General features: G+C 41.7%; 1 protein-coding gene across 3 annotated transcripts in view; it reads left to right on the top strand.

Annotated features, from left to right (window-relative positions):
* rtkna (rhotekin a) overlaps positions 1–20,962 on the top strand; it is a 59,515-nt gene that overhangs the window by 27,619 nt on the left and 10,934 nt on the right. The window contains exon 1 of one of the 3 annotated variants that reach the window (XM_083912911.1): positions 2,865–3,249. The exons of the other annotated variants lie outside the window; for them this stretch is intronic. Coding sequence (XP_083769037.1) covers positions 3,226–3,249 — 24 coding nt within the window. The 5' untranslated portion in view covers positions 2,865–3,225. Of the gene's footprint in view, positions 1–2,864; positions 3,250–20,962 lie in introns of those variants that run through there. 3 annotated transcript variants of the gene reach the window in all.

Here is a 20,962-nt window from a genome sequence, read left to right as displayed (position 1 = left end):
AGGAATGTCCTCTCATTCTGTCAAATGCAGTATAATGACATTGGCAATAATAGTATTCATTCATTCAGCATGGGAAACTGAAGCTGTCTTTGTATAAGTATTTGTCTTATGTCCATATTCCTTGAATATGTTTCAGTATATGTGTTTTTTGTTTGGTCAATACCATATTCTTATTTAACAGGACAGCATTAACACTGTTTTGTCCTGCCTGCGTAGTATTTATCACTCACTCAAGTTGTTCCCTGATCCCTCCAGTGAACTGTGAGTGTAAATTTGTCCCTGACAGCACTTCTCTGACTGTCTCTCTGGTGCAGCTACTTGCTGATGAAACCTTAATGTGATTAACTGTAGGGTATTTACAGCTCTAAGTCCTGAGTTATCAAGGCTCATCTTGTTTTTGTTGCACACATCTACTCACACGGAGAGATGAACAGAAAGAGATAAAGATTTGAGGGGTTGAAGGCAAATTTGACTTTGTTAGCATTATTGTTGGTGGTGACGGGGTGAATTCTATGACAGAGCACCCCCTCATCTGCTGTCCTTAGCTAGAGGTGAAGAGCTTTATTAACCCAGCCAGGTGCACAGATGCATTATTGCACCATTGAGATGGTCTTTGTTGCTCTGTTGCCATTAGCCAAGGCTGCCCACAGACTGACTCTCTCCTCCTCCATCCTGATCCTCCTACATGTCATCTGCTGCATCTCTGGACTGTGTATCTCATTCCACTTCACAACCCACAAACAACGCATAACAAAACAAGTGTTGTGGTTTTTGTCGTCCATGTGATTGTATATCAGAAACTCTGCTGATATTTAGATAAATGATAAAACCGTTAGATGTTTGATGCTTTACAGATTTCCTGCAGAGGTATATTTTCATAACATTCTTATTTTTGCAAAAGATGTCCCAAACACCCCAACTATTAGTTTTACAGTGAGGATTTCCTGGAGCCAAACTCTCAGTCAGCTGAATCACCCTAATGCCGGTTTATTCCCCACACTCAGTTCTGGACGGAATCATCTGTGTTTCCCGTTTCCACCTGCCCACAAATCACTCTCATATATCACCAGTCGACAAGGCGATGCACTGTGCTGCACAGCAACTTCCCAGTGCACACATACTGTAGGGTGCAGGCAACAAACAGCAGCAGACACAGAAAGAGAAACAGAGAGACAGATGAATATTTTTATATTTCCCTGGAATTAGACATTTCTCTGTCAATTGAATTAGGTATAAATACCAACTGTAGGCTGATGGCCAATATTATTCAAGCACACTGTAATTTTTTTCTTTTAATCTGAACTTTTTTTTTTTTCACTAATTAGTTTAATTCATCCAACAAATCAATAAACACATACCGGAGGGGTAAAGTGACAATATTTTACTTGTTACATATATTATCCCTGTGGCAATTATAGGGACTTATAATGTGCTATTCATTGGAGAGTATTTAGTCCTTTACATGCAGTATCTCCTCTATAGAATAACTTCACAATGCAGATTTCTCACCTGAAGTAGGGCTGGGTAATATATATATATATATATAGAATATATAATAATAATATAACACTATATATTGTTATATATTGTTTTTAATGGGAAAAAAATTATGTTACGGTAATATTTACCATATTTACCAATATTATATAATTTGGTTGATGCTTTATGTTATGTTCATTTTGCACTGAAGTTTTTAATAAAATGAGAAAATATACTTAAGTATTTTATTCTCACGCGTGTATATAGCCTGTGGGTATTTCATATAGACCAATTATTTATTAAATTACCAGACAACATGTTATATCATGATATTGTCATTGAGATATGAAATGACCTATCGGGATAGAAGACTTTGGCTGCATCACCCAGCACTAACCTGAAGTAGCTGCGACATTTCCCTCTGTATCTGAACTGCGTGGAAGTTTTGTATGACTCTGCATGATACAATTAGATAAACGATCATTAAATCTACTAAAAATTAATAGAAAAACAAACTGTGTCCTCAAGATAAATGCAAATCATTGTGTTTTATAAAAACTTGCAGTATATCATCTGCTTTTTTTGAATGCGAGCAAGGACGTGTGGGAAAAGAGGGATGTTTTTCCTGTACTGGTAAGCAATGCAAACAGTGCCTTGTGAAGAAAAAAAAAGTTGAGTCATAACTTAAAAAAAGAAAACCGTCTTTTTTCCACTGTGGGCGGTGTAGGCACAGAGCGACCACAGTGGATTGTACTGCCACACTTGCAACCCACTTCAAACTATGGCCAAACTCAGGGCTGCCAAATCCTTCTTATGTCAGTTTCTCCCAAATAGCTTTAGACCGGAGGGACTCTATGAATCCAGTGGGATAGTAAACACCAATATGGAACCTGTCTGTGGACTGACAACAGCAAACCCCTTAGCAAAAGAAATAGGGCTTAATTTGAGTGCGCAGTGTAATCTAATTTACTTTATGACCAATGGCAGTGGGATGACAGTTAATAAAATTGCTGCAAACACCCCTGGAATTCTCCTCAAGGACCCCTAGAGATCTCTGGGCACGTGCTTGGACAGCCACTGCTGTAAATGACAGTTCGCAGTCCTCATGCGCGCAGCTCCACACAGATTAGGAAACCCCACACACACACACACACACACGCACACACACACACACACACGCACGCACACACACACACACACACACACACACACACACACACACACACACACACACACACACACACACACACACACACACACCCGCCTCCTCAGAAACGGCTCTCGGTTGGTCCATCAGTCGGTCAGTCTTTCTCTTGCGCTGGTGGTGGTGGTGTTGTGTACGTGTATGTGTGTGTCTTTGTGTGTGTGTGTGAGTATATGAATCCGGACTGGACATCTAGAGCTACCAGGACGACGACGACGACGATAATGACGATGATAATGCAAAAGATAGCAACACAGAGAGGGGTTGAAGCACATGACCGCTGTCGTTCCCAAATTGTCAAGAGGGTTTGTGATTTCTGCACGGATCCGTAACAACTTCTGAGGTTAATTAACGCCAGCTATTTTCGGATCTTCAGTGGATATTTCATTTTGCTATAAACGGAGGTGGCTCAAAGGGGAAAATCTGAGTTAAGCTATTTCACGGGGTGTGTGGGACGTTCAACGGACCTTGTGTGTTGCGTAAAGCGCCCGTGCTGCCAGTTTTGGAGAGTTGGAAAAGCGGAGTGCTCCTATTTGGATAGGATGAACAACTCAAAGAACCAAAGGGTAAGGCTTGTTTACTTTTCTTTTCTGAAAATAATTAAATGACTTTAGGCTTTAGATGAAATGGAAAAAATGTCAGTCAGCTGTGATACACGTCACACTTCGGGTTCATTCGTCACCGTCAGATCACACAGACAGGCAACCTATGATCCTATGAGATTTAGGGACATCTTATTGGATCTATTGATTGTTTCGAATCTACTCTGTTAAGGTGTTGTTTACTGTGTTTGGAGAGACGCGACGCCACAATTGCCCGAAAATGTCATAGTTGTCTTGTATACCTCGCAAGTACAATTCTAACTGGATCTAAGAGACCCGTTTTAAATCAATTGATGACTTAGACCTATTTGATTAATACAATTCCAACTTTTAGAATTGTTTCACACTGCTCCTTACTGCCAATAGTGTGTTTTTCCTATGCGGAGGAAGATGGATGGAATTAATGGTTGAAGCGTTTTTAAAATATGAATTTGCCAGATGAAATGGTTGAATTGGTGTCCAACATGTATGCCGATCTGAACAACAGTACCTAATGAGTTGTGAACTCCTTTATGGCATGTTCTACAAGTTATTAGCTTTTACTAAAAACAGAGATTATCTTTAAAATGCAAGATTTTCAAGGGAGTCTGGTTTCCATATATCCCAAATGGTGCCAATTGTCTATGTGCCTTTTTACGTGAGGGGACAGGCATTGCTGCATTAATCACATTTCCAGAGGGGATAGTGACCCATTTCAATAATAATAGCAGCTAGTGATTTCCTTCCTTTAGGTCACCTTAAATAACTCTCTCTCTATGACTGTCTATGCCTGAGTCGCTACATGGTTGCATTAGTAGGGGGATAGTTACTCTCAGTTCCATGTGGTCTGACTACACTGTGTTATATCACCTAGAGCGTCTGAAAGTCGGACCAACATGACAACTGTGGGATATTACTGCAAGAATGACTTACATCTCTTAGTCATCACCTTTTCCCCTATCTGGTGAATAAATATTTCCTAAACGCCTTGAATTGGCAGCACAATAATAGCGACACGTACATTGAACATTGGAGCAGAAAATGATTTTACCAGTGGGAATATAACCCTTTTTATTGCTTTTTTTTGTTCATGAAATAATAAAAGTCCCATGGTTTTCAAATAAAGCTGTTTTGATTCAGCCGATGCCAGTCCGCAGAGCAGAGACATGTCTATCATGCATTCATATTTCTATTTCAAGAAGCACTTTGCCATGCTTACTGCTTAAACACATGCACACAGAGCCACAGAAAAGTGCTGAAGAGAAAGGACAGCGACCGATATATGTTTTCCTCAACGAACTTAACCCTTAAGAGCGGTGGCCAGATGTCCTGAGTGTGTGCGACGGGCAGTCCGTTTGGTTTAGTTATTTAGCTCTGACCACTTCCTATAATCAACTTTTCTATCACCACTGAAACTATATCCATGCGCATATTAACCAAACAACCGGCTGCATCTCTGTCTCTTGATTGCCTTCACTTTACTTAATGACGGGCTGCTTCCTGATGTGTGAGAGAGGGAGCTCAGATTTTAGTCTCATGTTGATTTAAAAGGTCACCTGTATCAACATCAGTCAGAGATTGAACGAGAAAGACAGATATGATCTTTCCATTCCTGGAATACAGCGTGCATTTCTGTGTGTGTGTGTGTGTGTGTGTGTCTGCGTGTGTGTGCGTGTGTGTGTGTGTGCATAGTCCCCCTACTACTGTTACAGCCACAGACATCTCTGATCATTAGTAGTGAAAAGGTCATTGATGTGCCAGAGCTTCTCCTCAGTGTGACTTCAAAACATCCTCAACTTACAGTCTTCCTAATGCTTATTTATGCAATGTTTTTGCTGTATTCATTGCATGCTGCAGGTAAACTAGACTTGTTTTCTGTTAAATGCATTGTGCTTTTCGTTGAGTTTGCAATTATACAAGCGGTGAGATAAGTCAGCATCCTTGGTCAGTTCACTTACCATGGAATCCTTTGGCCTGTGTCTTACAATCAATAACCACTTACTGAAGAGAAGCGTTCTGCAGTCAAGTATGTCTGTCCACACAGCTTTCTGTCTCCCTCCTCTTTCTCTACCTATCTATCTGGATAGGTATCTCAAGTGTCACCTCCTCTGCTCACATCTGTCCGTCTCTCCTTCTCTTCCCTCCCCAGCCTTCATTCACCTCTGCAGTCACGTGTGTTTTCTCTCTCTGCTCCCACTCTGTGCTGCTGCTTCTGCTGCTGTATCTGCAGTAGAGGTCATTCTCTGCTGATATTGTCCATTTCTGTTTCCCAGGAGGCAGCATGTTAGACAGATATAGGTATAGGTATAGGACTTCTTCAGCCTGAGAAATGCAGGGAGAACTGGAACCCATACTCCATGTGCTGTACGGTATGACAGAAGCTGAGGAGGAGGTGGAGGAGAAGGAGGAGGAGGAGGGGGGTGAATTTGACTTTGTTGTGTGTGTGTGTGTGTGTGTGTGTGTGTGTGTGTGTGTGTGTGTGTGTGTGTGTGTGTGTGTGTGTGTGTGTGTGTGTGTGTGTGTGTGTGCGTGTGCGTGTGTGTGTGTGTGTGTGTGTTTTAGTGTGTCTCCTTGAACCAGTTGTCCCCGGACTAGTGTGAAAAATGAGCCACTTACACCTTGCTCTGCCACAATATTGCCTCACTACCCACCCAATTATAGATCTTTTAACACACACTCTTCCTCTCTCTGGGGATTTCTTACTTTCTTTTGCCAGAGTTGGTCCTCCTCTTCCTAATGCACACAAAACACAGCCAGCTCAAAACTCGCCCCGACATGCCTCGCAGAGCTCTCTTTCCTCCTCTCCTTTTAGAAGCGAGTGTTGTGGAACGCTGAGTTCTCGATGGGTTTGTCCTGGCATTAGTTCCTTGAGACAGAAAAGAGAGTGGAGAGAGAGGGCACATCAGGTCGATGCAGAAGGACACATCTGTGTATTCATACATTCGACAGTTTGTAGCCTATATACGATATATGCATATGCAATAGCAGATTTTGTGGCCCTAATGATACTGATTCTAGGGTTTCCTCTACATGCATCGTGGGATGGCATCCCGCCATCGCAAGATTCTATGCGCCCCTTCAGAATTTTATTAAATGTTATGAAGTCGCAATCGCATGAGCCTGCGAGATCTTTTAACTTGACACGACAGTGACAACACATCTGTGCAGTGCTTTAGAATCTGGGAGACGCACACCAAGGAGAGGCAGGGAGAGGGAGTAAGGCCTTTACACAACGGGGGCGTGCGTTTCACGAGGTTAATACGCACGTCAATATAGTTTTTCAAATTGTTATTTTTTTACGACTGCATTCACACAGAATGCGATTGTAACATGGCGAAAAACATTGTTTTTTTCCGGATCAAGGTGGGTTTTTCAGGGCTTTAGCACCTAGAATAAAGACCTCAACCAGTACATTAAGAAAGGAATGATGCAAACAGAGGACAGGCAGACAGACAGGCAGGCAGGCAGACAGACAGACAGAGAGACAGACAGACAATTAGAGAGGAGAGATGCCCTTACAATGCAGAGTGGGATTGTGAAGGGATTGATGGTCATGGAAGAGAGTGCCACAGATACATAATCAGACAAGCAGGTAATGCAGAGCTGCTAGATGCGGATCGCAATCAGACCGGTCCACGTCTATCTGTCATGTCTATCCGTGGAAGCAGATGCTGAGCTGTCAATTCATTCATACCGCGTTGTTCGACGGGCTGTCTGATGCTACCTGTTGTGTTTTTGTGCAAGTTTCCCTTTATTTTACACTGCAACAGCATCGCCAATTCATGATTAGGTTTTGTTTGTTGAGCGGAATTGCTCTTGTGTTGCTGATATGACATTCATACATACATACACTTACTAGATCTGTGGAAATCTAACATAATGGATAATCCATCTAGGCAACCCTCTATCCTGCTCCCATGGCCCTCTGATGAAATGCTGGCATGGCCATAAAGAATCGATAATAATTATATAAAAGACACAGCTTTGCACTCATACACACACATACACACACACACACACACACACACACACACACACACACACACCATTCCTTGCAGCCATCATGGTGGTCACATGATACCTCACTGTGGTTTGAGGTTAGATGTTGCAGACAGAGAGGACTGTTTGTGAAGCATGTGTGTGACAAGACACAGAATAGCTCATGAATTTGCTTAGCAAGAGAATGTGAAAGGGGTGTGGTGAACAGTTGATGTTTGACTCCTGATTGGTCTGCTGCTGTTGATTGACTGATGTAGAGCCTCCATAAATACCACCACACTGAACAGTCAGTAGCTGCCATACCTCCGTCTTGCTTTTGTTCTGCACTGGAAAACCTTGACCGACATACTGTAGGTTGGCCCATGTTGATTTTGATATTTTAGACTGACTTTGGGCATAGGGCTGCACGGCATATGCACAAGGAAAATGGAAATGTGATTATGCTATTACTTGCCATAATAAAACAATATTAAAGTACAGTATATGGCTAAAATACAACAAATGTATTGTTGAATAAAAAAAAAAATGAAAATATTCCCTCTTTTGCCCTACCTTTTTTGGGTAATTTATGGGTCGTAAAGCTGTTTAAAACAGCATCTAAACCTACATGGGATAGTTAACCTCTCTCCATTACTCAGGCCCAGATTGACTCAATTTAAATGACTAATATAAACTATAGTACAAAGACAGTAACATTTCATTGCAGCGTTTACACACTGCTGCTGTGTTTTTGGAGGGACTGCCACCATTATTGCTTCCAGACTGCTGGAATAAAAATGTCCATAAGTATCCAGTATTTTAATTAAATTAATATTATTCGTCAAACTGATCAATTTCACCTTGATTGAAATGTGTTTCGGCGAGTACATGGCCTGAATGTGTTATTTGATCAGTAAATCTATCCTGTGTAGATGAATGCTTTGTACTAGTTCCCTCACGGCACAGACAGAAGCAGGACAAACAAATGTGCTTTACTTTGAATTGTAATGTCAGACTGTGTGAGTTCCAGACTAGCTCTGCCCGTGTCGGCCTGCTTATGGTACATTTCCATGTCTGCAGATAGAAGCTGTGCATTGTTCTATTGTTGCTGTAGCGTGTGTGTGTGTGTTTGTGTGTGTGTGTGTGCGTGTGTGTGCTTGTGTGTTTTTGGAAATGTGGGTCCCCAATCTGTTCAAGTTGTTCTGGAGGGCAGAGATAAGAGCCATGCAAACACATACAAACATACACAGACACACAGACACACACTCACAAACACACACTTTCTGCGATTAATTATATTTCCTCTCTTGTTCTTCTCAATCTCAACTGCCCTTGCCCCCTTGCTTTCCCTACCTCAGACATGCTTGCGCGCACACACACACACACACACACACACACACACACACACACACACACACACACACACACACACACACACACACACACACACACACACACACACATACAGCAGACGTCAAGGGTTAATGTGAACCATTAGTAACCAGAGCAGGCTGTAAGTGCTGTAAAGTGCCAGACGTGTGGAACCAAAGTGACAGATTCAGGGAGTGTGGGTGGTTCTCACCTTACATGTGTTCCCCATGACATTAATATGGCTGTCATTAATCAAGGCATTGAAACAAATGCTACTTTTATTGTCCTGTGATAGAAATATTCCTCAGGTCATTATGTACTGCAAAGATGTAAAGCTGCCTGCACAAAAAGGCCAGCTGCTTTTCTGTCTTACATTTCACATCCAGTTCCTAGATTGTCAGATCTTTCAAGAGACCTTAAAAGTCCCATATTATGCTCATTTTCAGGTCCATACTTGTATTTTGGCATTCTGTTAGAACATTTTTACATGCTATAATGTTAAAAAAACAAATGATTTTTATCATACTGTCTGTCTGAATATACCTGTATTCACCCTCTGTCTGAAACGCTCCATTTTAGCGACTGTCTCTTTAAGGCCCACTCCTTAAAAATATCTGCTCTGATTGCGTCATAGTTTCTCTGTCTGCTGAATCTGCGCTCTTGGTGTCTCTGCACCATCACTGCAGCCGAGGAATGACTGTTACGGCACTGTAGCAGCATGTTCTCCCTTTATATAGTTTAGTTGTGACATCACAACAATACAAGTCCTGATGGCTCGTTTAAAAGCACAGTTTCTGAATACGGGCTGTGTGCATTTCTCTGATTTTAATATTTTCACGGTATTTTTTTGCACCTTGACCTGCTTTAAAATAAAAAAAAGATAGAGAATCTCACTTTTTACAATATGGGGGCATTACAATTGGTTTCTGACTAAGAAAATGTAGGAATACTTTAATTCCTGAAGCAGGAAACTGTTACAATTTTGAAATAAGTGATTTAGTGACTAGTCAGAGCACACACACATACACAGACACACCCTCCAGCCTCATCTGTCCCTTTCTTGGTTATTTTATCCTAAGGGCAGAGGACTGAGGTCAGCTCAGTGATATCTGGCTTTGCCTTTACTCAGCTGAGTAGTCCTGCTGCTTCATGAATATTATAATGAACTGCATTCTCTCACTGGTCGATACTGATTCAAGGACACACATGCACAGATACACACATACCCACGGCTTCACGTAGAGTATCTACTGTCTTGGTATTGTGTGTCCTTGCCTCTCTGTCTCGGACACCTTCATGACGGACAGAAGCTGTGCGCCTCGCATCCAACGAATCTCACGTGGGTGCAGCACATGTGATTATATATAAACGCATGTGGCCATATAGTCTAAATAAGGCAACGGTAGCAACAGTGATGAATAATAGAGAGTGATAAAAGCAGCTACAACTACAGAGCTCTTGGCTAGAAATGGGGCTCAGAGGGAGCACACCGAATATATATAGAGAGAGATAGATGGAGAAAATTGCTACTTTTACATGAATTGCAGTATTGATTTAGACAATAGAAGCTGTAGACAACAGTGTCTGATTGCTTTTACCTCTATAAGCCCCAAGTTGCAATAAGCATAACTGAATTCTGGAAAGAAAGACAGGTAGAGTAGTGAATACAAACACTGTAAATATCTGTTTATTTACAAGGTATACATACCTTGCTAGTGATGCCAGTCAAGAGAAAGAAATTGGCATGACAAGCTGGATACATTTATATGGGAAGTATGAGTTTTCCATTCAAACTAACATTTTCAGAAAATGTTAATAAAAGTCCAAACATAAAAAACAACAAAACCTTAAATCTATTCCTCCTCCTCTCAGGTTTAATGTCAGTTGGCAAAAAACAGAACCATATGGTTAACAGACGGCTTGGATGTGTAAGATAGTCAGCTGAAAGTTTTATCACATGGCAGTCATATGTTAGGATTTTATAAAAGCTCCATTTTGCCCAGCCATGCCTCGCTACAAGACATTCTGATATCTACTCAGTGTAAAGAGCTCTTTGGAATGGGAATAGAAAGATAAAACTGGGAAGAATAATGCACTTTCAGATGGATCCACATTAATATGGTTTAGCCTGGAATGCTTTGCACTTAGACGTATCTGTCTTACAGCAAAGAGAGCAGAGGTAAAAGACAACGGGGATGACAATTTGGCAGGCTTAAATGCTAGTTAGGCCGGCTGAGCTAATTAGCCCTGATTTCCTCGTCCTGATTCAGACAAGGAGGAAAGCCTCGGATTAGTGAGACGAGCATTTTGTGTGTGCCGCTGAAATTGTGTCAGGCTGTTGAAATCAGCAGGTGGGGAGGGAGGAGGGGGAGGGTGTGCTTATTTGCAAAAGTCAACTAATAAGAGGTTTACAAATGTGTTAGCGTGTTGCACAGCAAGTGTTAGGGTGGGCTTGGTAGTGAGATAACTACCCCTCACCCCACTGAGAATAAAAGGGAGCTTAATGGTACGGGACCCAGCAGGGATGCTAGTCTCTATCAGAAAACTGGCACTGTGACCTCTTGCCCTCTTGACCCTGCCTTTGTCGCTTTAGCCATTCGTCATCTTCCATTTGTTTGGCCCCATCTTTCCACTCCAGAGAGTCTGTTTTGTTTAAATGCAGTGTTTGTTCTGTATAGGCTCATAATGATTTAGCGTTTTCTTTGTTTGCAGCATGGGAATTGTTGACTCAAATGTCAACAGTAAGCCACTAATTAATTTGCCATTTTTGCAAAGCAATATGGTGCTGCTTAGCGAACACTTGCAAGTTGCACTGGAAAAACTGGAAGCAAAATACACAACTAGTCATGTGATATTGTTGGCCAGTCCCAGGCATATATATTTTTTTATCATTTTACCTGGAGTGTCCTATTGAGATTGAGGGCGCACTCACACTTGCCATGCATACTGTGCCCAAGCATGAATGACGGCTAAAGTCTAGTTGGTTTGACCAGTGTGAGTACAACTGTTCCATGCCTAGGCACGGCACACTTCCCAGCCGTGGCTCGGTTGAGAGAGTTTGGCTTTGGCAAAGCACGGATGCACGTGTGCGTACACAGCCATATCAGCATGAGCGAGTGGCACAGCCAACTTTCGTTCACAGACTAACACCTCTCTTCAAACAGTAATTTCATGTGCTGGAGAAAGAACAGGCTGTAACGATGTCAAAAAAATTCCAGCACAGAGTAGATGACAATGTCACATCAGGGCCTTTTTGCTTTGTGTGTATCTCTTAATATGATTAAAATCCCCTTTACTCTATCTCCCCCACTCTTATTGAGAGAGATCACAGCAGTCTTTGATCAGGGGCTTAGAAAGACCTGCTTTCCTGTCCTAAACCCTCCTCTCCTTTCTCTGTATGGGCTTCTGGCTTATAGGAAAAGCTGGCTAATCAGTTAATAATACAGTATCAACTTGTATAATAGTCAGCGGATGTGTTCCAGGCCTGCAGTGCACAACGCTGACTGTGCCAGTAAAGTTCACTGATGCTGTTAGTGTGTGTGCGTGTGTGCGTGCATATTTCTTAATTCATTAATTGCCTCTTGCAGCCTCTAGACACTCCAGACCGCCAATTACTCTCATTAGGGTTTATCCATTACTGTAGGATTGGAAAAGGAAGCTGCTTGGCAACAGCTCTCGTCCCTTTTCTATCTCCTTTCTCATCCAAAGCGGGCATGGATCATGTTTTCTTCACTTCTGAGTTGTGAAACATACAAAACCATGCCAGAACTGCTCAATAATATATATATATATATATAATACAATCTATTACCTTCACCCCCACACCCCTGAGTAGAATAGATTTTATTGTACTTCTTTTAGATTCAACTCTTCAATTTAGGATGATATACAATCCAGCTCATTATGTCTGAACAACATTATTTTGAATGCAACCCAGTTAGTTCCCACTGGTCTTCATAGAGGTGAGCTGGAAGAGGAACAGGAGGGGGTCCTGCTGTTATTAGTGTTTTTGTGCTGTTGTTACTCGTAATTAACTGCCCTGCAGGTTGAATATATATCTTTTCCCAGCCCATTTATTTGTTAGTGTGATCTGGTACCTGTACGCAGCGTTTCATAAAAATCCATACTCTCCAGGCCTGTTAGTTATACACAGAGACTGAGAGACCACACACAGTCATACAGTAAATAGTATACTAACACACACTCAGGTACTCACACACTTTTGCAGTTTGGTTTTCCTGCCTGCTGCTTCTCCCAGCTCCAACTCTGCTACTATATGATAATGCAGACCCTGTGTATTAGGCTGAGTGTGCACGGTGTAAGAGCCATCAAGCTTTACTGTGCATATAAATTGCTGAAGTGATCACCGCTTGGCAGACTCTAAGCTCCCTGTGCTCTCTGGTAGCTCTAAACAATTTGTTTTATAGCTTGAAATTCACTCCTCTGTTGCTCTCTTCAGGGCCAGCAGCCAAAAAGACGAATGTACTTGCAAGTGCAAAGAGCACACACAGAATGCACTGATTCACTTGCATGCACTAGTTTATACACATACATATTCCGTCACCTCTTGCGTGTACATGAAACGTGATTTAGGACACAGACACATGCACATTATTTTTCCCTTTAGTACTTTCTGCTCTGACTCCACCCTGTGTGTACAGGGACCCAGCTGCATTGAAACACACTGCCTTTGTGTGAGAACAGCTGGCTGCAAAGTCATTTGGACACACGCTCGCACACACAAACACATGTGGACAAGCACTCACATAGTTTTCATTGCAAGCAGAGCCGAAACTGTCTCCATTGTCTGCGAATAATTGAATGCATAAGCTGAAGGGGGGAGAGTTCACAGTGTTCCAGCTTTTAGGGTGAGGTGGTCCACTGCTGAAACTCTATAGCAATCACCTCAATGATGACATCATCATGTTGGCACCTAGACCAGGGTACAGATGCACATTTTGCCATATGAGGGGCCCTGGGAGTGTGTGTGTTAAGTGTGTCCTGGCACTGAACAGACTTGGGCTGCTTTGTAGCCAGCCTTGCCGTTGTAAAAGGCGAATGCAAACACTCCACCCAGTTACTGTTTCTTTTCCCCCTCCCTCCTCTCTCTTTCTCTCTCCCTCTCTCTTCCATGGCCAGTACCAAACCAGTTCCCTTCACTGTTGTCGTGCCCAGGCTTCCCAGCAGCAGCTGGAATCTGACACTGTAGGGACGTTGTTTGGTGAATTGGATCATTGTTTTTGAGTCGTTTGGGTTTGTTGTCAGTCTGGTTCCTTCTCTAATCTCCAGGCTATGTGTTCTGTAAACCATTACATATGTGCTTAATGTGTGCTTTGTTAGGGGTCTGTGGGCATGAGTATGATAACGACATATGCTGTGTGTTGCTGACAGTCACTTCCTCCCCCAACATCCCTGCATTTACTCACCACTCCATTCAATCCATTTACCCACATTCCGTCATTCTTCTTCATACTATACCATACTCCAACCAACTCTCTCCGCTCTCATTTGCTATTGATTTTTTCTCTCTCTTCATTTCTCTCTTACTCTTTTATGCACTCTCAATTGCTCCCTCCATCCTGAACTGCAGCCGTACTCTGGGTTTGGGAGGGGAAGTAAGAGGGAAAGTAGCGGAAGAGGGTGGAGAGGAAGGCGAGGTACATAGTTGTGGCTGGCTAATTGAAAGCCAGCAGTTTGGTCAGTCAAGTCCCAAAGTATGGGAGTGGTCAGGAATTTGCAATTCTCGGTGATGTTTGTGAAATAGAAACAGAGCACATTTGTTTGTGTGTGTGTGTGTGTGTGTGTGTGTGTGTGTGTGTGTGTGTGTGTGTGTGTGTGTGCGTGTGCGTGTGCGTGTGCGTGTGTGTCTTGCTTTTCACTTTTTTTTTTATCAACCTCTGTCTGTCAAACCAGCTTCTGCATTGAGCCAGTCAGCTGCAGAGTTTTGTCTGGTTACAAACAAAACAACTACAGAGTCAGCAAAGAAGAAAAGGTGACATGGTTTTATAGTGTTAAGAGAACCATTTTTTTAACTGGAGGATGCAGATTCCATGCACATGCAGTAGGACAAGGCCTCTTCTGGCATCAGTATTGATGTTAAATGTCTGTTGTGTATGTGAGTGTTATTTTACACAGCAGGCTGACACGCTTATAATTGCAATACTAACATTATGATGCTTAGCAGGTATAACATATGCCATAATCACAATCTAAGTTTAGCATGTTAGCATACTAATATTTTTCTCTCTCTTCCCTCCCAAACAAAAAAAGAGTTGAATCTCACTCAATTATCCCTCCTGACTCTGTTATAGTCAACATAACATGCTGGACTTTAGTGGATCATAGCATATCAGGTATGGAACTAATCTGCATATGTTCCCGTTACACCAAAATTACACCAGACTTTTTTATGGATGTCAGTTGAGCCATGACAAAATGTGCCCTGAAATAGACTAGGTTAGGCTCGATTGCCGGAAATGCCTTTCGCTAATGAAGCAGTTTTTGATCACTTGCTGTCCCTACTGGCCGGTTTAGAGGAGTAAGGAGTCAGGACAGTTTAAAACAGAGCACTCACTGCAACTTCTAGAGGTCCTTGAGCATGCAGTTATGAATGTACACAAAAAATAAGAGGCTGATGGGTCCAGTAGTATATAAGATTAGTTACAGAGAGACAGAAAGATGCACGATCCCCTCTCCTCTCGGCTTATGCCCAGTGGAGATGATTAGCACTAAACACAAAGTACAGCTGAGGTTGATGGGATGTCTTAGTTTTAAAGGTATTACCTAGTGTTGGAAAGATTGAAAATGTTACTTGATGATGGCGCTGGATAAAAAAAAGTAATTTCTTAGGGGGGAGACATGAATGTCTAGACCAAATTCCATGACAATCCATCCAATAGTTGTTGAAATATTTAATTCAGGACCGAACGTGATGGGCCGAACCCACACAACAAAACTGCCATCCGCGGAGCCATTCTAAATGATAAAAAAATATGCTTTCTATTTTCAGCTCTAAAATAAGTTGCAGCATTATACAAATAAGCATGAGTAGTTTTGTAAACGTGTACACAATTTACTAATGTCCCCTCCTCCTGCCCTCTGGGACTGTCGTTCCCTAACTGGTTTGAATTAATATGGTTCTACTGTGTTGTTTCTTGCTGTGTTTAATACTCATTTATGTGTTAAACCTAACCCCATGGACTAACCCTGTGCTGTAACTGCAGCCGTATGGTCTGCTCAGTGGTCGAGGTCAGAGGTCAAGGGTCGGTGATCTAAACAGGAAAGCCTACTCATGCAGAACAACACATCGTAAACAAACCATTACACGCCATCTGCAGTGGCGTCAAATCCCCAAACCAGCGTGCGTGTGTTTGTGTAGGTGTGTGTGTTAGTGTCTCTGAGATCACACCCACAGACACATAAGTGAGGATCAACACACACAGCCAGACGGGGACAAAGAGGTGATGGAGGAAGTGACCATCTGGTAACTACTGAGGCATCAAATTACCTGCTGAAAGTTTACAGTGGCATAATCCATATACTGCGAGCGTCATACAGTGATGCTTTAAACATATTAAACAGTGTCCTTTGAAGCAAATACTACTATTTCCTTTTGCTATTATTGCTGCTATTCCATTTAAACCACCAGCCCTGGGATTAATAGCAAACAAGGTTATATGGCCAAAATCTTCTATCTGATAAAGGTAACCATATATACCACAATACAGCATGTTTTCCGTTTTATGATGTTATATAAAAACATATGAAATTTCTTTCATGTATATTTTTTTATATCATATCATTGTAATGTTTAAAAAGCAGCGGCCAAACATTAATTGACGTCCAATATTTACGTAATTTGGACTACACTCCACACACTACACACACACTACACTCTGATACTAAAGTTATTAATAAAATGGTCATTTATATATTATTATTATTACTATTATTATTACTTTTATTTTATTATTACCAGGAAACCTTCTGTATCTTTATCAAAATATGTAAATTACCTTAAAGTTAAATTCCTGCGTAAAATCATCCCATGGTCTTTTTCGGCAAATACAGTCATCAAATAAGCCATTGAGACAATTTTTTTAATGCCGGAATTTCACTTTATATGGGATTGATAATTTTGGCCATATCCCCCAGCCCGAACACACTGTACCATCTCTACGATTCATCTTGAGAACTTCACAAGAACAATAATAGATGTGGGTATGGGATTACTGCCCTCTAACAGTATGGACTTGATTTAAATTCTGTCATAACTCCCTTTCAAAGTTAATTGCCATGAAGTAATTAAGAAGTTTTCTGTCTTTAGCCATTAGTGCAACTGTCAAGTCTTTTTTTTCCTCTCAGAAAGAGACACCATCCCTCCCAATTATTTCCACGCCTGCTCATTTACAGGGCTTCACGCTTCGTTACCTTAGCAGTAGATTGGCTCATATAGAACTAACCGCCTTTTTTTCTCTTGCCAAATTCCCTTTTCATTTCCCGATTGCCACCTCCCTTTTACCAACACTTTTTTCTGTCTTTCCCCATCATTGTTGTCTCCACTTCTAAGTCAAGCAGCGCCTTGATCTACTTCCCTCTTCCTTGTAATCCTCACTATCCCTCCCTCCGAACTCATCCCCTCATCCTACATCATGCTCGTCTCTTGACATTCTTTCTCTTTCTTTCCACTTGCAGTCCTTGTTCTAATCTTTTTTTTCGCCCAACTGCCACTCACGCTCCACCCATACCTTTTGCCCTGTCTTATTACATCTCTCTCTATTCTTTACCTTGAGTCCCCCACCACCACCACACCCCCTGTTTTCTTTGACAGCACCACCTGCCTTCTGTGTCTCTGCTTGATACCCAACATGCACTGCATCCCCATCGCCCATAAAACCTTCCTTCACCCTTTATCTGGCTGCTGTCCACACTGCCACCAACAGAGTTTGCTGGCAATGCCCACTGGTCTAACACCTGCCACTCTGAAGACACTGTGAGAGAATCACTGCAACAATGTGTGTGTTTGCAAGGGTGTAATTAAGTGTGCATGTGAGCAATTTTTGAAAGATTATAACAAGAAAAATCCACAGAGACACTTCCCTCCCAGTGTCTATAGCTGTTGATGAGACTGTCATGAATGCACAAGGTGTGTGGAAGTAGACATATGGACACTATTACACTGACACTATTTAAACCATCTTTCATGGGCTATGAGTGGGCATCTAACAGTGGTGCAGGTCGACTTCTGACAAAGTCATGTCATGCTATTACTGTTGCTGTGATTTACTTTAGTTTACTGTTCATTTTTCCGGTTTGTTGTCTATTTTTATTTATCGTTTAGTATGAGCCATTCCTCACCTCACCTCTTATTGTAGTATTATTTTTCTTTCTTTTGCCAGGCGCTGGTGGGGAATTGAATCGTTTGGTTTTCTATGATGTGGTTTTGTGCCACTTAATATTTGAAATTCAATAAACTTTCAGTCATAAAAAAAGAAAACCCTCCACTTTAGCTATTTGTCCTGTTTATTGTTGCTTGTTGTCTGGTTTGTTTATCTGCTGCTTCCCAGTCTGTGAGTGTTTATGTCAGTTCGTATTCTTTTAACCCGACACACAGACGCATGGATTAGAGTAAGATCTAGGCTGCTCGTCTTCTATTCTGAGATCACCCAGAAGGAGAAGTCGGTTAATTTAGCTTCTATAAATACTGGGCCTCCTCTTAGGAGGTCACTCTAAGACCCGCTGCGTGAAACTGGACTGTGGCGACAGCTCCTTTACTCTGTGTATGTGAGCGTACTATATGTGTGTGTGCATTCCTTCAAAGTTGGCTGGCTGGCCTCCGGCTCAGTTGTGCATGGAGCAATGGTTTTTAGTGCCACCATTGACAAGGACATTTGGACACAGCCGGGGCTTGCTCATGTTTGTCTCTTTATCCTCGGTTCACATTTACTTTTTCCCCTTGTTTGTTTATGTTTATCCTCACAACTAAAAATTTGTTTTTTTCATCACAAGACCAGGTGGCATATCCAAATTCTTTATATGTCCAACGTCCATTTACAATGAGATTTGAGAAGCAATTTTATCAAAGCTGTCAACTAATCAATTTAAATAAATAAAAAAATCTTGTATGTCTTTCTTTAAGCAGGTTTAATGTATCTAATCGAAGGCTTTTGTATGTAGATTCTGCAAACAGTGGATACTTTTCATGGTTATTGCCTGTGAGTTTCAAACCTTGTGCTCATTTTTGTAATATTAGGATATATGCATATGTTATGCTCTTGCTCGCTCTTACCATATCAGTTAAGTATTTACTGCATAAAATTGAAAAACATAAATGAATGCTTAAATGTGCCTTTTTCTCTCTTTTTCTCCCACACACTTGAATAAAAGAAAACCAACTCAATCAACCAATAAACTCCGGACAAACAGCTGACCTGTAAAATTGAATTCTCCACTTGTAACTTGCAGACATTCCGTAGTTAACTGCTATCTATGTTTATACTGTTGCTGTAATTTGGTCTCCATTCTTTCGCAGTCAAGAGCACTCTAATTGCTTTTCAGTCAGTGAAAGTGTTTATTTAATGGCAGGCTTATTTGTGTAGCAACATTGTGTTGTGTTCAACAACCAGAAAAATGATCTTCATCCGTATGAGTAGGCTCAATCATGCTTTCATTTGGACTGATCATTCTTCGCTGTGGCAGAAAATCTGGGGAGAAAGCTGCGACTAATCACCTCCATCCCATTTAATGTTTTGCTATGTTATTGTAGCATGTTTTATGGTAATGCATGCAAGGCTATTATTATCAGTGTTTTGGTGGTTTTGGTTAAGAGAAAGAATAGTTTGATCTCATGCATGATTTGCAGCAGATTGTGTAGCTTTCACCACAATGGAGAGCAAGTGTGGTTATATCCCAAGAAGCATTTTAGATTTCCAGTACTGTGGTTAATCGGAAACCACACACCCTTGTTTTGAAGTGCACTGCGGCCAAGTGAGAGTCTGCGTCCAAATGTGGCCTTTTATGCCCACACGGCATTAATTTCTCTCCCGCTGCTTAAACAGAGACAGGTAGAAAGGAGAAAGGGAATCCGGGGAAGAAAAAAAAGCCAATTGAGGACAGTGAAAAGGGAACGGATGGAATGTGAGAGAGGGCGGAAGAAAATGAGCAGTGAAAGTATAAAAGCTTAAATCAAAAGAATAAAAAATTCATAAGAATCAGGCAGAGAGCGATAGATGATAAATGAGAAGCATCAGAGTAGAGGAGAAGAAAGTACATTTATCAGGCAGAGAGAGGGGTTCAAAATTAAGGGCAAAGGGAGCGTTACAGATTATTACTATTTTGTGGGGAGCTTGTTAATGAAGAGGACAAGCACACACACATACACAGTCAGGCAGCTGCTGCACAGCATTTGTTCATTCATTCATTATAAACACAAAGTTCCAGTATCAGTTTTTACGCCCTTACTGATCAATATTCTGTCAAGCAATTGATGTGCAAATGCATGCTTGAAAAAGAGCTCTGGCACTAACGCTCAAGGTCAACCCAGCTTGGCCTTTGCTTGGTCTTTGTTTGATTCTTGGATCCCTTTGTGCACTCTCATCCCTCTCCCTTCCCCTCACTGACTGTCTACTGTTTTAAGTTCATGCATATGGTGCTTTTGTACTGTTGTCAAAGTGAAGAGGGTCTTAGAGATTCGTTTAAACTCTGGACAGCTTCACCAGAGGCAGAGCCACACAGTTTAGAATTGAGGAACCTTGTTGTGTGTGTGTGTGTGTGTGTGTGTGTGTGTGTGCGTGTGTGTGTGTGTGTGTGTTTGTTTGGTGTGTAGTATGTATTCTTTGCCCCAGATAAGCCAGGTCAAATTTCGTTTAATAATATTGTATATTACTCTCATTTTGGGCCGCAGGCGCTCAGTGTTTGACAGCTTCATTCTTTATTTGCTTACTCGAAGATGTTCATCTTCCTCTCTCTGTGTGTGTGTGTGTGTGTGTGTGTGTGTGTGTGTGTGTGTGTGTGTGTGTGTGTGTGTGTGTGTGTGTGTGTGTGTGTGTGTGTGTGTGTGTGTGTGTGTGTGTGTGTGTGTGTGTGTGTGTGTGTGTGTGTGTGTGTGTGTGTGTGTGTGTGTGTGTGTGTGTGTGTGTGTGTGTGTGTGTTTCATAAGTTTGCACTAAATTATTCAGAATCTACAGTATGTGTCTGCTCAGCGGGGGGGTTGGCTCGCTGCTAAGAGGGCAAAAGGCCATGTGTTTGAATATTAGCCTCGCTAATACTCGCTTTTTCTCACACACACACCGCACGCACACCACACCTCACTAATTTATCCACAAGACACCTTCAATCTACTGCTGACATC

This window comes from Echiichthys vipera (genome assembly GCF_963691815.1).
Source record: "Echiichthys vipera genome assembly, chromosome: 4".
In the NCBI taxonomy this organism is placed as follows: Eukaryota; Metazoa; Chordata; class Actinopteri; order Perciformes; family Trachinidae; genus Echiichthys; species Echiichthys vipera.
Note: the sequence above shows the minus strand (reverse complement) of the source record. Positions and strands in the feature narration are given on the sequence as shown.